The sequence below is a fragment of the Camarhynchus parvulus genome, chromosome 18 (genome assembly GCF_901933205.1).
Source record: "Camarhynchus parvulus chromosome 18, STF_HiC, whole genome shotgun sequence".
Classification (NCBI taxonomy): domain Eukaryota; kingdom Metazoa; phylum Chordata; class Aves; order Passeriformes; family Thraupidae; genus Camarhynchus; species Camarhynchus parvulus.
This window is the reverse complement of record NC_044588.1, coordinates 5,369,879-5,382,525: the sequence shown is the minus strand read 5'-3', so window position 1 is coordinate 5,382,525 and position 12,647 is coordinate 5,369,879. Positions and strand designations below refer to the sequence as shown.

The following is a 12,647-nucleotide window of genomic DNA, read 5'->3' as shown; positions in this document are numbered from 1 at the left end:
TGAATGTCCCCAGCTGGGACACCCCAGCTCTGTCCCTGCCTGGAGGTCTCCAGTGGGACCCCCTGTGCCCCTGGAGGGCTTTCCCCATTTCCCAGAGCGCTGGGGGTCCCCAGCTGTTCCTGCAGCCCTGGCTGTGCCACAGAGGCCCTTGGCCTGTCCTGCTGCAGGGATGTGCTCAGCTCCAGGTGAAAACGGATCCTTATCCTCCAGAGGCTTTATTGAGGGGCAGCTTGGCCCTTTGGCTGCTCTGGCTGAGCCAAGGCACCAGGAATCCTCAGTGCTCTGGGGCCAGGCGGTGTTGGCAGCAGAGGGCAGAGCTTAGTGGTGTCATCCAGGATTTGGGACCAGCCCATTGTGCCCCACGGGAGCACAGCAGTGTGGGGGCACAGGTGGGGTCTGAGCCCCACAGCCCTGTGGGGGCACAGGTGGGGTCCATACCCCAGGGGAACACAGCCCTGTGGGGGCACGGCTGCCCCTCAGAGCTCGTTGTGCAGCGGCTGGCACTGGGGGCTCAGCTTCTCCTCCAGCACAGCGTCGGGGGCGCACACCCAGGGGTCCCCGGTGTCCCACTGCCACCGGAGGAGCTGTGCCCTCAGCAGCTGCAGCACGCTGGCATAGCGGGGATCGGGGGCCAGGTTCTGGCTCTCGGCAGGGTCCTGGCTGCAGTCGAAGAGCTCCCAGCGGGCTCTGTAGTAGTACTGCTGCAGGCTCCTGTTCCAGTGCGTGGGCTGCCCCGCCCGGGTGCGCCGCAGCAGGTCCTGGAAGGTGGGTGACACGTACAGGTCCTGGTCGATGGGGAAGGGCATCTTGTAGTTGAGGTTGTGGATGAGGCGGAACTGGCGGTGCTGCACGGCTCGCATGGGGTAGTACATGGTCACCTCGTGCTGGCTCTGGCTCATGAAGGCGGTGGCCCAGGGCTGCTCCGACTCCAGGGCTGGCAGCAGAGACTTTCCAGTGAGCTGCACCCGCCTCTTGCCAAAGATGCTGTAAGCAGGGTAGGGGATGGAGAACCAGTCCAGAATGGTCGGTGTCAGGTCTGGAGGGGAGCAAAAGCGTGAGGAGGGACAGGCACTGTGGGAGGAAACTCAGCCCCAGAGAGGGGCAGAAAGGTCCCCGGGGATGGTGTCCCTGCAGGGGACCCTGTTCTGTCCTCCCTCCTCTCCCTTCCCTGCACTGGCCCTGCCAATGCTGAGGGCTCGGGGCTGCCCCCAGGGACAGGACCCTGAGATTTGGTGCAGGGAGGGTGGGGAGCAGCCCACAGGCAGGCACAGCGCTTACCCAGGAGGGAGGCGAAGGCCGGGCTGACCTGGCCCCAGCGCTGCGGGTGCTCGGGGGAGGAGAGCAGCAGCGGCTGGGCGGTGCCCGAGCGGTACAGGTTGGTCCTGCCCCCGGGGAAGGGGATGCCGTTGTCGGAGGTGTAGATCACCAGGGTGCTGTTGAGGAAGCCGGCGCGGCGCAGCTCCTCCAGGACCAGCCCGATCCCTGTGAGAGGAGAGGCAGAGCTCAGCCCCAGCCTGGCCACGATCCCTGTGAGAGCAGGGGCTGCAGAGCTCAGCCCCAGCCTGGCCACGATCCCTGTGAGAGCAGGGGCTGCAGAGCTCAGCCCCAGCCTGGCCAGCGTCTGTGTGCAGGGGCTGCAGAGCTCAGCCCCAGCCTGGCCACGATCCTGTGAGAGCAGGGGCTGCAGAGCTCAGCCCCAGCCTGGACAGGCTCCCACCTTGGTCCCTGCGCCCGATGGTCGTGTACTGGGCAGCCAGGTCGTCCCGGGCAGCCGGCGTGTCCGGGACAAAGGGAGGGACCTAAATGGAGACACGGCAAGGGGCACATGGCTGACACAGGCCCCTGTGCCTTCACCAGCTCTTGCTGTGACACTGGGGACAGTGACAAGGGGGGGCCAGCCCTGGCTCCACCAGAGGCTGCCACCATGTGCAGCCCCACAGAGCCCCACACATCCCCACAGGTTCTCACCTGCACTTGCTCCGGGTGGTAAATCTGTGGCTTCCAGTCAGGGATCCAGCCCATCCCGCTCTGTCCATTGCCAAATTTCTCACAAAAGGGCCCGTACTGGGGCTGGGAGTGCCCGCAGCGGTGAGGGTCGTGGAAGGCAACATAGAGGAAGAAAGGCCTAGGGATGGAAAGGGGGGATGTGGAGGGGGTGAAGCAAAGGGGTGCCCCGAGACCTTCCTGGGCTGTGCCACGGCGAGCTGGGGTCAGCATGATTCCCCCACCTAATCTGGATATGGGAGGACCCTGCTTGTGACCAGCTGGGCCATGGGGACACATCTTCAGTGCAGCCCTTCCCAGGACAAGGGCGCAGCCTCACCTCTCGTCCTGGCTCTGCAGGAAGCGCCGGACAAGCTCCTTGATCCGGGTGATGTTTCTCCCCACCTGCAGGACCGAGCTGTTCTCCTCTGTGTAGGCAAAGTCGAAGGGGTACACAGCCCCTGGCCCCACGTGCTTCTTCCCAATTATCCCTGTGAGAATGCAGACAGCTGCTGTGGAGGAGCAGTGCAGGGAGGATGTGCTGTCTCCTCTCTGCAGGGACAGCCAGAGGGCCAGGGAGCTCTGTCAGTGGGGTTTGGTTTGGTGCTCCCTGCCTGTCCCAGTTCCCTGCCTGTTGCAGTTCCCTGCCTGTCCCAGCTCCTGCCTGTCCCAGGTCCTGCCTGTCCCAGCTCCTCCACTCCTACCTGTCCGGATGCCTGCATGGCTGAGCAGCTGGGGCAGGCTCCTCACGCCGTCGAAGGAGTTGAAGTGATGCACGTCCTGGTGCAGCCCGTACATCCCGTTCTGGTGCTGAGGGGACATGGCACGGTCAGACCAGGGCTGCCAGCCCAGTTGCAAAACACATCCAGCCCTTCCTGTGACTTCTGCCGTGGGCTGGCAGCCCCAGCCCGGTGCCGCAGGTGCCCCTACCTGGGGTAAGCCGGTCAGGATGCTGGCCCGGCTCGGGGAGCAGCTGCTCACGGAGGTGAAGGCGTTCTGGAAGACCAAACCGCGCCGGGCCAGCGCGTCCAGGTTGGGCGTGTGGATGGCAGAGTTGTTGTAGGCGCCGCTCTCGAAGCCACCGTCATCGGCTGCGGGACGGGTGCGGGGTCAGCCCGGGGATATCCCTGGTGTCAGCCCGGGGGTGTCCCTGACCGGGCTCGAGGGACACTGATGACACCGGGAGCACCCCCGGGCTGCGGGTGCCCCGGCCGGTGCTGCGGAGGGGATGCAGCGGAGCCCGGGACCGTCCCTCCCTCCCGTTCCCGGGATGTCCCCAGCGCCCAGCCCCGGGCAGGGGGGTCCGGGCCGGTTCGGGGCCGGGCCGGGCCGCACTCACCCAGGAGCAGCAGCACATTGCGGGCCGGGGCCGCAGCTCCGCCGGGCGGGAGCGCGCCCAGCAACAGCAGCAGCAGCAGCAGCGCCCGGGGCCGCATGGTACCGGCACCGGCACCGGCAGCAGCACCAGCACCGGCAGCAGGGCTCGGCGGCTCCTCCGCCGCCCCGGCTCCTCCTCACCCCGGTCACATGAGGCGTCCCGGCCGCTCAGATCCGGGGCGGGCGGAGCCGCGGGCTGTGCCGGGCGGGCACCGGCGGCTCCGCGGAGTCCCGGCCCGCGGCGATCCCGCTCCGCTCCCGGTACCGAACGCGGGGATCCCGCTCCGCCGCGGTACCGACTCTTGGCCCCGGGGGTCCGGGCCATGCCGGGGTCCCGGTGCCCGCTGCCGGTGCTGCGCTGGCTCCCGCGGTACTCGCGGGCCTGGCTGCCGCTGGACGTGCTGGCCGGGCTGGCCGTGGGACTGACCGCCGTGCCCCAGGCGCTGGCCTACGCCGAGCTGGCCGGGCTGCCGCTGCAGGTGCGTACCGGGCCGGGACCGGGACCCGCGGAGCTCCGGCCGCGGTGAGCGGGACCCGCTCCCGGGCAGCCCGGCAGTGTGGCGGGCAGGGCAGGGCTGGGCTGGGCTGGGTGACCAAGGGCTGGCGCTGTGCACTCGCCCATTTCCCGGAGCCCTGCAGTGACCCGAGGTCAGCCCAGCCCGCCCAGTCCGGGACGTGTCCGGCCTCTCCCGGCTCCCAGGGCTGTGCCAGTGCCCCTTCTGTCCCCTGCAGTACGGCCTCTATTCCTCCTTCATGGGCTGCTTCGTGTACTGCCTCCTGGGCACGGCCAAGGACGTGACGCTGGGTCCCACGGCCATCATGTCCCTGCTGGTCTCCTCGTACGCCTCCCACCAGCCCGGCTATGCCGTCCTGCTCGCCTTCCTCTCCGGCTGCATCCAGCTGGCCATGGGGCTCCTGCGCCTCGGTGAGATGCTCTTGCCGTGCACTGATGTATATTTAGGATATTGCTGCACAGTCTGGAGTTATTCCTTCCTCCTCTCTGCTCCCTGGGACACTGGGACTGTCCTGCTGTCCCACTGGGGTCAGGAGTGTGCTCACTGCCTGCCATCCCATGCAGGATTCCTTCTGGATTTCATTTCCTGCCCGGTCATTAAGGGGTTTACATCAGCTGCTTCCATCACCATCAGCTTCAACCAGGTCAAGGTAGGACCTGCCCTGTCCTGGCTGCCTCTGCAGCTCTCTCCTGGTGCTGTGCAGCTGGCATATTCAGCACCGGGCTGGGCCATGTGCTTGGTGCTGGGAGAAGGAGCCCCAAAGGGGTCCCGGGACCCCCTGCCCGTGGTTCTGCTGGGTCCCTGAGCGCCCTCCTCGGAGCAGACCAAGCTGAACACCCTCTGCTGGTGACCAGCTGGTGGCATCCAGGACACCAGTAAAACCAGGACATGGCATTGGTCACCTGCGGGAGGCACTGGGCGATCCTCTGGCACGGGGGGTTTGCAAATTTGGAAGCTGGGGGTGGTTTTCAGCCCCAGCAGCCTCTCGCTGGCCTTGTAGGGACCTGAGGCTTTGCTGGGCTGCCCCACTTCCCTTGTGGTTAACCCAAATCAGAGCCTCTGGCAGCAGCTCCAGGCCGGTGTTGGCTAATGGCTGTGGTCACGGGGCTGGGCTGGGCTGGGCTGGGCTGTCAGCAGCTTTGTCTGCCTGCACAGAACATCCTGGGGCTGCAGGGCATCCCGAGGCAGTTCTTCCTGCAGCTCTACGAGACACTGAGGAGGATTGGGGAGACCAGGTCAGCACCCCCTGCCCTGCTCCCCATCCCTGGGGTGACAGCTGGGGCTGATTTCTCGGCTGTGACACAAACCCCCTGCCCTGGCCTCTGTGGAGCTCTCAGGGCGTGTTTGGGGTGGCACTGCTGTGCCTCTTGCAGGGCTGGGGACGCTGTGCTGGGGCTGAGCTGCCTGGCAGCGCTGGCAGGGCTGCGGGCCATGAAGAGCCACCTGCCCCAGGCTGTCCCCACAGCACCACTGGCTGTCAGGATCAGCCATCTGATTGTGTGGATCTGTGCCACAGGTGTGTCACCTGTCTGTCCCCTGCCCCGGCCCCTCCCGGGCTCATCTTTGGGTCAGGGAAGGCAGAGCCTGAAGCTGGGAAAGGCCAGGCTGGCAGGGGCCAAGAGCTGGAGGTGGGGCAGGGAGGAAAAGTGCCAAGGCTCCTGTCCCTGTGTCCCTTCCTAGGGCTGGGCACTCCCCAGCAGCTCGGGGACCATCTCCTGCCCCCTTCCTGGGGCTGGGCAGTCCCAGCAGCTCAGGGACCATCTCCTGCCCCCTTCCTAGGGCTGGGCAGTGCCCAGCAGCTCAGGGACCATCTCCTGCCCCCTTCCTGGGGCTGGGCAGTGCCCAGCAGCTCAGGGACCATCTCCTGCCCCCTTCCTAGGGCTGGGCACTCCCCAGCAGCTCAGGGACCATCTCCTGCCCCCTTCCTGGGGCTGGGCAGTGCCCAGCAGCTCGGGGACCATCTCCTGCCCCCTCCTGCTGCCCTGGGCTCCAGGCAGGCTCATGGCTGCTCTCTCCACTTTGGCAGCACGAAACGCCCTCGTGGTCCTGTCTGCTGGCCTGGTGGCTTACTCCTTCCAGGTGATGGGCTGCCAGCCCTTCAGGCTCACGGGCAGCATCCCCCAGGGCCTGCCACCCTTCCAACCACCGTGCTTCTCCCTGGCACTGCCCAACGGCACCGTCCCCTTCGCCAGCATGGTGCAGGTGGGTGCTGCCACTCCCCAGGGCTGCCCTGCTGCCTGTGCAGGCTCCCAGCCCCCCTGACCCTCCCTCCCTGACCCCCCTGGATCCTCCCTCCCAGGACATGGGGGTCGGGCTGGCCGTGGTGCCGCTCATGGGGCTGCTGGAGAGCGTCGCCATCGCCAAGGCTTTTGGTAGGGCTGTGCCAGGGCCCTGCCCTGCGCTCCCAGGGGGTCTCTGCAGGGTTTGGGGTGCTGGGGAGGGGTCTGTGTGGGGCTCGGGGTGCTGGGGAGGGGTCTCTGTGGGGTTTGGGATGCTGGGGAGGGGTCTCTGCAGGGCTGGGGGTGCTGGGGAGGGGTCTCTGCGGGGTTTGGGGTGCTGCTGAGGGGTCTCTGCAGGGCTTGGGGTGCTGCTGAGGGGTCTCTGCAGGGCTGGGGGTGCTGGGGAGGGGTCTCTGCAGGGCTGGGGGTGCTGGGGAAGGTGCTGTTCCTTTTGGGGCACTGGGAGGGACTGGGCTCAGTTCACAGCATGGGCTGGCAGGAGGGGTCCTTGGGGTGCCCAGCTGAAGTTTGCCCAGGAGGTGAGCGTTGTCTCGGGGTGCTCCTGTGCCCAAGGGTGCCAGGACAGGGCCCACACTGTCCCATCGCTGCTGGTTCTGCTCCACGTGCATGGCAGGTGCCTGTGGGAGCCTCAGGCCAACACCAACCTCTCCTTGCAGCCTCACAGAATGGCTACAGGATTGACCCCAACCAGGAGCTGCTGGCTCTGGGTAAGAGCTGCTTGCTCAGGAGGGCACGGTGGGGCTCTCAGCACTGCCGGCTGTCCCACAGCCCCTGGGCTGCCCGAGATCCCCGTCTGGGCAGCCCTGCCTCCCCCTGAGCTTCTCCCTTCCTTACCTCACATGCTGCCCCCGCCCCAGGCGTTCTCTCAGCTCAGGAATTTCCAGAACAGGCTGAGTCACTCCTGCAGGGTCAGGGAGGGGACACAGACCCAGCAGTGCCCCCCAGCCCCTCTCCTCTGTCTCCCCAGGTGTTGCCAATGTCCTGGGCTCCTTTGTCTCCTCGTACCCCATCACGGGCAGCTTTGGCCGGTGGGTAGCACGAGGGGAGCAGGGCACTCGCTGGGGCTGCGTGGTGAGGGAGCTCTGCAGGGTCCTGAGTGGCAGCTGTGCTGTGCCAGTGTGTCCCTGAGCTCGTGTCCTGGGCCCCAGCAGCTCACCTTGGTGGCTGGGCTATGCCTGTGTCCCAATGGCCACCTTCCCTTCATTTAGGGCCACTTCCCTTCCTGCTGAGCAGTCCTGGAAGCCGGGGGCCTGTTTGTGTTCCTCTCTGACGGGGCAGGGGGTTCTCCTGGGGGGGGTGTGGGCAGTGGCAGGAGCAGCCCCAGCCCTGCACAGCCCAGCACGGTGGGTTTTGGTTTGAGGATGGCAGTGGGGTCTTTGGGCAGTGGCAGGAGCAGCCCCCAGCCCTGCACAGCCCAGCACGGTGGGTTTGTGTTTCAGGACAGCAGTGAATGCTCAGTCAGGGGTCTGCACCCCCGCGGGAGGGCTCGTCACAGGTACAGCCCTGCCCTGCCCTCGGGGACCCCTGGGTGTTGGGTACCCCCGGGTGTCAGAAACCCTGGGTGTGGGGTACCCCTGGGTGGGGGTACCTCTGGGTGTGGGGTACCCCTGGGTGCTGGATACCCCTGGGTGTGGGGTACCCCTGGGTGTGGGGTACCCCTGGGTGCTGGATACCCCTGGGTGTGGGGTACCCCTGGGTGTGGGGTACCCCTGGGTGTGGGGTACCCCGGACCCCGACCCCGTGGGGGGTACCCCTGGGTGTGGGGTACCCCTGGGTGTGGGGTACCCCTGGGTGTGGGGACGCCTGGGTGTGGGGTACCCCTGGGTGCTGGATACCCCTGGGTGCCAGGATCCCTGGGTGTGGGGTACCCCTGGGTGTTGGGTACCCCCGGGTGTGGGGTACCCCTGGGTGTTGGGTACCCCCGGGTGTCAGAACCCCTGGGTGGGGGTACCCCTGGGTGCTGGATACCCCTGGGTGTGGGGTACCCCTGGGTGTGGGGACGCCTGGAAGGGGGGTACTCCTGGGTGTTGGATACCCCTCCTTGCTGGGTGCCCGTGGCTCAGGGTCCCTCTCCCGCAGGTGCCCTGGTCCTGCTGTCCCTGGCATACCTGACCTCTCTGTTCTATTACATCCCCAAAGCAGCGCTGGCTGCTGTCATCATCTCAGCCGTGGTGCCCATGTTCGACGCTGGCATCTTCCGGACGCTCTGGCGGGTTCAGAGTGAGGGCAGGGGGCAATCAGTCCCCCAGGGCAGCCACTGTGGCAGTCACAGCCACCCCCTGAGCTGGGACTGAGCCCCTGCAGGGCTCCCCCTGCCCCTCTCACACAGAGCAGGGCTCCTCTCCAGCCCTACCCCAGGTTTCCCATAGCGGTGTCTCAGACATGCAGGTCCCTGAAATAATTTAATCACGGTGCCATAAATAAATAACAGAATGACAGCTCGAGTTTCTCAGGAGGGATCCAGAACAAAGGAGCCTGTGAGCTTTTATCCCCTCACAGACGTGCAAAGTCTGGGGGTGGTCTCTGAGTGTCCCATCACCATCTCTGTGTCCCATCACCATCTCTGTGTCCCATCGCAGTCTCTGAGTGTCCCATCACTGCCTGAGTGTCCCATCATGGTCTCTGAGCATCTCTGAGTGTCCCATCACCATCTCTGAGTGTCCCATCACCATCTCTGAGTGTCCCATTGCAGTCTCTGAGTGTCCCATCACTGTCGAGTGTCCCATCACTCTCTCAAGTGCCCATCCTGTGCCTGCCCCGGGTCCCCGGGTCCTTTGTCATGCAGAGGGGGCAGTTCACAGCCCCTCCCCAGGGCTCCCACCCCGAGCTCAGCCTGCAGCTCCACCGAAGCTGCCCCTGCCGCCTGTGTGTAATGCAGAGCTGGCACTGTCCCTGTGCCCTGTGGCACCAGCACCAGCCACACCCAGCCTGGCCTCTCTCTCTTGCAGGGCTGGACCTTGTGCCCCTCTGTGTGACCTTCCTGCTCTGCTTCTGGGAGGTGCAGTATGGAATCGTGGCTGGGGTGCTGGTTTCTGGGCTTCTCCTGCTCTACTCCATTGCCAGGCCCCCAATAAAGGTGAGAGCTTCTCCCTTCTCCCCTGCCCTTGTGTTGGTTTTCCCAGCTTTTCACAGACAGGGCAACTGAGAGGCTTTTTAAAGGATTTTATTCCATTATCAGTCTCGATGAAGGGTGAGACATAAGAGATGTAAAACTCAGTGCCATTCCATCAGAAGCCAATCTATTTCCTGGTTACAATCCCCTATAAATGATTTTCAGCCTATTAGCTTTTGCACACAATGCTGCTCATACTTCTGCCACCAATCACTTATATTTTTACCCCACATAATGCTACAATGCATCTTTCACAGTTCTAATTCTCCAAAATATCTGGTCTTTTTGCAAGTCCATCGTTTGAAACTTGTTGAAACTTGTTTCTAGTTCAATCTCTCCCTCAACAATGTCATCTCTATTCCATGGCCTTCCTAAGGCAGCAGACCTTATCTCCGTTTGCATACACTTGTACAGGACTGGGTGAGCTTTCTGTCAGGTTTTGAGAATTCTGACAAATCCATTTCTCACACCCTTGGACGTGGCAGGGCCAGGGAGCTGGGAGGGGGCTCCTGGGGCAGGGAGGTGCTGGGGTGCAGATGCTCCTGACCTGTTCCTGCTGTCCCCAGTGTGCCACGGGCACAGCACAGGGACCCCTTTAAAGGAGCAGGAGGAGGGGAAAATCCTCAGGCTGGAGAGCAGGGCAGGGAGGCATCACTGCCCTGCCCTGCTGGCACTGGGCTGAGTGCAGGAGGGGTTCCCTGAGGAATGGGGGCTCCTGCTCCTGCCACTTCAGCCAGGAGGGCAGGGGGTGACACAGGAGCTGTCCCTGGTGGGGAGGTGACAGCCCTGAGCCCCTGTGGCTGTCCCTGCACAGCCCTGAGCCCCTGTGCCTGTGTTCCCCCAGGTGTCAGAGGGGGCCGTGCTGCTGGTGCAGCCGGGGAGCAGCCTGCACTTCCCAGCCGTGGAGCACCTGAGGGCCTCGGTGTGCAGCCGTGCTCTGGCAGGTACAGTGCTGCTGGCCTGGCCTGGGGACACGGCTGTCACCTCCTGCATCACTGCTGTGGGTGGCAGGTGCTGCCCAGACCCAGCAGTGTGTGTGTGAGCAGCTGCCCTGCCCTGGCTCTGAGGGCTGGGACCCCTGGGCTGCTCATTGCTGCACGTGTTGGGACATGACCCTGTGCTCTCCCAGCAGCATCTCCAGCTCGCTCGGTGCTGCTGGACTGCAGCCACGTCAGCAGCATCGATTACACGGCGCTGCTGGGGCTGGCAGAGCTGCTGCAGGAGCTGCACAGGCACGGCCTCTCGCTGGCCTTCTGTGGCCTGCAGGTGTGTGGGACCTTGGCCATGCTGTGAGCGTGGCTGCTGGGCTCAGCCCACTGCCCTCCCTGGGCTCTGTGCGGGCCTCTCCTCTGGTGGCACCATCACCATCCCGAGCACCTTCATCTCCCACAGCTGGGGCTGGGGCTGCTGGGATGGGCTGGGGGTGCTGGGATGGGCTGGGGCTGCTGGGATGGGCTGGAGGTGCTGGGATGGGCTGGGGGTGCTGGGATGGGCTGGGGCTGCTGGGATGGGCTGGGGGTGCTGGGATGGGCTGGGGCTGCTGGGATGGGCTGGGGGTGCTGGGATGGGCTGGGGGTGCTGGGATGGCTGGGGGTGCTGGGATGGGCTGGAGGTGCTGGGATGGCTGGGGTCTCGTGCTGGGATGGCTGGGGGCTCCTGCTGGGATGGCTGGGGGTGCTGGGATGGCTGGGTGCTCATGCTGGGATGGGCTGGGGGTGCTGGGATGGCTGGGGTCTCGTGCTGGGATGGCTGGGGTGCTGGGATGGCTGGGGTCTCGTGCTGGGATGGCTGGGGTCTCATGCTGGGATGGGCTGGGAGTGCTGGGAAGGATGGGGGTGCTGGGATGGCTGGGTGCTCATGCTGGGATGGCTGGGGTGCTGGGATGGCTGGGGGGTCTGCGCCAGGGGATGGGAAGTGGGCAGCACTGCCCAGCCCAGGTTTCTCTGCCCTCAGGACCCCGTTCTCCAAGTCCTCCTGTCTGCAGACTTAGAAGGGTTCCAGCATTTCCCCAGCAGGGAGGAGGCAGGGGAGGCTCTGGCTGCTCTCCCAGGGTGGGGTGAGTGTGGCTCTGGAGGACACCTGTGGGGATCTGACCTGCCCAGCTGCAGAGCAGCACAGTGGGGGCTGCAGGGGCTCCAGGGGGGGTGAGCTGGAGCCCCTCCCAAGAACTGGGTCTCCCCAGCCTTGGGGATTCATGGTGAGCTCTGGTGGTTCAACCCAGCAGCAGCTCAGCACCATGGAGCCCTTCACTGCCCATGCAGAGGGGTGGGACAGAAGTAGAGAAAAGGTAAAAACTCTTGGGCTGAGATGAAGGCACTTAAACAGGACAGAAAGGCAAAATGACAATAACCATAAAGGAATATCCAGACCAAGAGATGCACAGGGTGCTGGCTCACCACCCTCTGAGCCATGCCCAGCCAGCCCCTGAGCAGTGCCCCTCACCCCTCGGCCAGATCCCCCCAGTGTCTCCTTCAGCACCATGCCCCGTGCTCTGCATCATCCCTCTGGGCTCTGGGGCAGCTCTCCTGGCTCTGCCCCTCCCAGCTCCTCCCTGCCCGGCCAGCCTGGGAGCCTGAGTCCTTGGTTTAGTGTAAGCACTGCTCAGCAGCAGCTGAGCCATCGGGCTGTTATCAACAGGAGCCTCATCCTGAACCCAAACACAGCTCTGAAACAGCTCCTGGGAAAATTCCCTCTGTGCCAGGACTGAGCCCTGCCCTGACTCTGCCTCCCCTCTCCTGTCCCAGAGCGGTGCAGGGAGCTGGGGGGCAGCAGGGCAGAGCCCCCCACCAGCACTGCCGAGAGCACCGGGCTCATCCAGTGACACCGGGTTGGGCTGAACGTCCTGTGCCACCCCAGTGACACCAGCACCTCCCTGGGAGCCACCTGTCCCTCCTGGGCACGGGCATGGACTGTCCCCATGTCCCACGGCGAGATGGACAGAGCAGCAGCAGCCCAGCCCCACACGGGCTGTGGGACAAAACTGTTCCCTGTCACAGTGACCAGTGCAAAGCCAACCTTCCTCCACGGAGCTGCTGACACTTTTTAAATGATTGTTTTAATTCTGAACCTTTTCTACGTTCTGGGCTGCTCCAGTGGTGACACAGGGGGAGCTCTCAAAGCTGTTTCAGGGCTGCTGTGCTGCCCTCCAAGCGGCCACGGGGCTCAGCCTCCAGCTCTGGGAGAGGGAAGACATCTGGGATTGTTCTCCTTACTGATTTTTATCCTTACTTACCTTTTTTAATCCTTCTCTTGTATGTGCGGTGTTGTGCCAAGCACTACCCTGGGTCAGGGCTGGGCTCACCCTGGGGTGCAGCTCCTGGCCTGGGCCCTGCCGAGGGGACAGGCACGGTGACACCGAGCTGTGCCATGGGGACAGCACCTGGTGGGGCTGGGCAGGGTCGGGAATTCAGTTCCCCTGAA

The 12,647-nt window shown here is 64.8% G+C and overlaps 2 protein-coding genes across 10 annotated transcripts; one reads left to right on the top strand and one right to left on the bottom strand.

Moving 5' to 3' along the window:
• Positions 1-188: 188 nt before the first annotated feature.
• SGSH (N-sulfoglucosamine sulfohydrolase) lies at positions 189-3,491 on the bottom strand. Its single transcript, XM_030962058.1, has 8 exons — positions 3,323-3,491; positions 2,914-3,074; positions 2,688-2,793; positions 2,324-2,474; positions 1,969-2,125; positions 1,718-1,799; positions 1,279-1,482; positions 189-1,036 (listed from the first exon to the last, which is right to left on the bottom strand). Exons 1-8 carry the CDS (start codon positions 3,417-3,419, stop codon positions 477-479), a joined length of 1,518 nt encoding a protein of 505 aa, XP_030817918.1. The 5' UTR covers positions 3,420-3,491; the 3' UTR covers positions 189-476.
• A 103-nt stretch (positions 3,492-3,594) lies between these two features.
• On the top strand, positions 3,595-12,637 carry SLC26A11 (solute carrier family 26 member 11). 9 transcript variants are annotated; one of them, XM_030962001.1, is made up of 16 exons: positions 3,595-3,839; positions 4,093-4,285; positions 4,439-4,524; positions 5,049-5,110; positions 5,249-5,391; positions 5,902-6,077; positions 6,175-6,247; positions 6,772-6,822; positions 7,083-7,143; positions 7,560-7,610; positions 8,195-8,335; positions 9,064-9,191; positions 10,072-10,171; positions 10,357-10,493; positions 11,181-11,283; positions 11,972-12,637. In XM_030962001.1, the coding sequence occupies exons 1-16, from the start codon at positions 3,684-3,686 to the stop codon at positions 12,084-12,086; spliced, it is 1,776 nt and encodes a 591-aa protein (XP_030817861.1). In that variant the 5' UTR covers positions 3,595-3,683; the 3' UTR covers positions 12,087-12,637. The 9 variants fall into 9 exon arrangements, with proteins under 9 accessions (XP_030817861.1, XP_030817859.1, XP_030817858.1 ...); XM_030961999.1 differs by having other exon boundaries at positions 5,031-5,110; positions 10,360-10,493; XM_030961998.1 differs by having other exon boundaries at positions 5,031-5,110.
• The last annotated feature ends 10 nt before the right edge of the window (positions 12,638-12,647 follow it).

Excerpts from the sequence above, each read along its gene's own strand:
- SGSH (XM_030962058.1), bottom strand. The coding sequence starts at position 3,419 with ATGCGGCCCCGGGCGCTGCTGCTGCTGCTGCTGTTGCTGGGCGCGCTC. Across the intron at positions 2,794-2,913 it reads TCCTGACCGGCTTACCCCAG|CACCAGAACGGGATGTACGG; the intron begins GTAGGGGCACCT and ends ATGTCCCCTCAG. Across the intron at positions 2,475-2,687 it reads CCATGCAGGCATCCGGACAG|GGATAATTGGGAAGAAGCAC; the intron begins GTAGGAGTGGAG and ends GCATTCTCACAG.
- SLC26A11 (XM_030961995.1), top strand. The coding sequence starts at position 3,684 with ATGCCGGGGTCCCGGTGCCCGCTGCCGGTGCTGCGCTGGCTCCCGCGG. Across the intron at positions 3,840-4,092 it reads TGGCCGGGCTGCCGCTGCAG|TACGGCCTCTATTCCTCCTT; the intron begins GTGCGTACCGGG and ends TGTCCCCTGCAG. Across the intron at positions 10,494-11,180 it reads TGGCCTTCTGTGGCCTGCAG|GACCCCGTTCTCCAAGTCCT; the intron begins GTGTGTGGGACC and ends CTCTGCCCTCAG.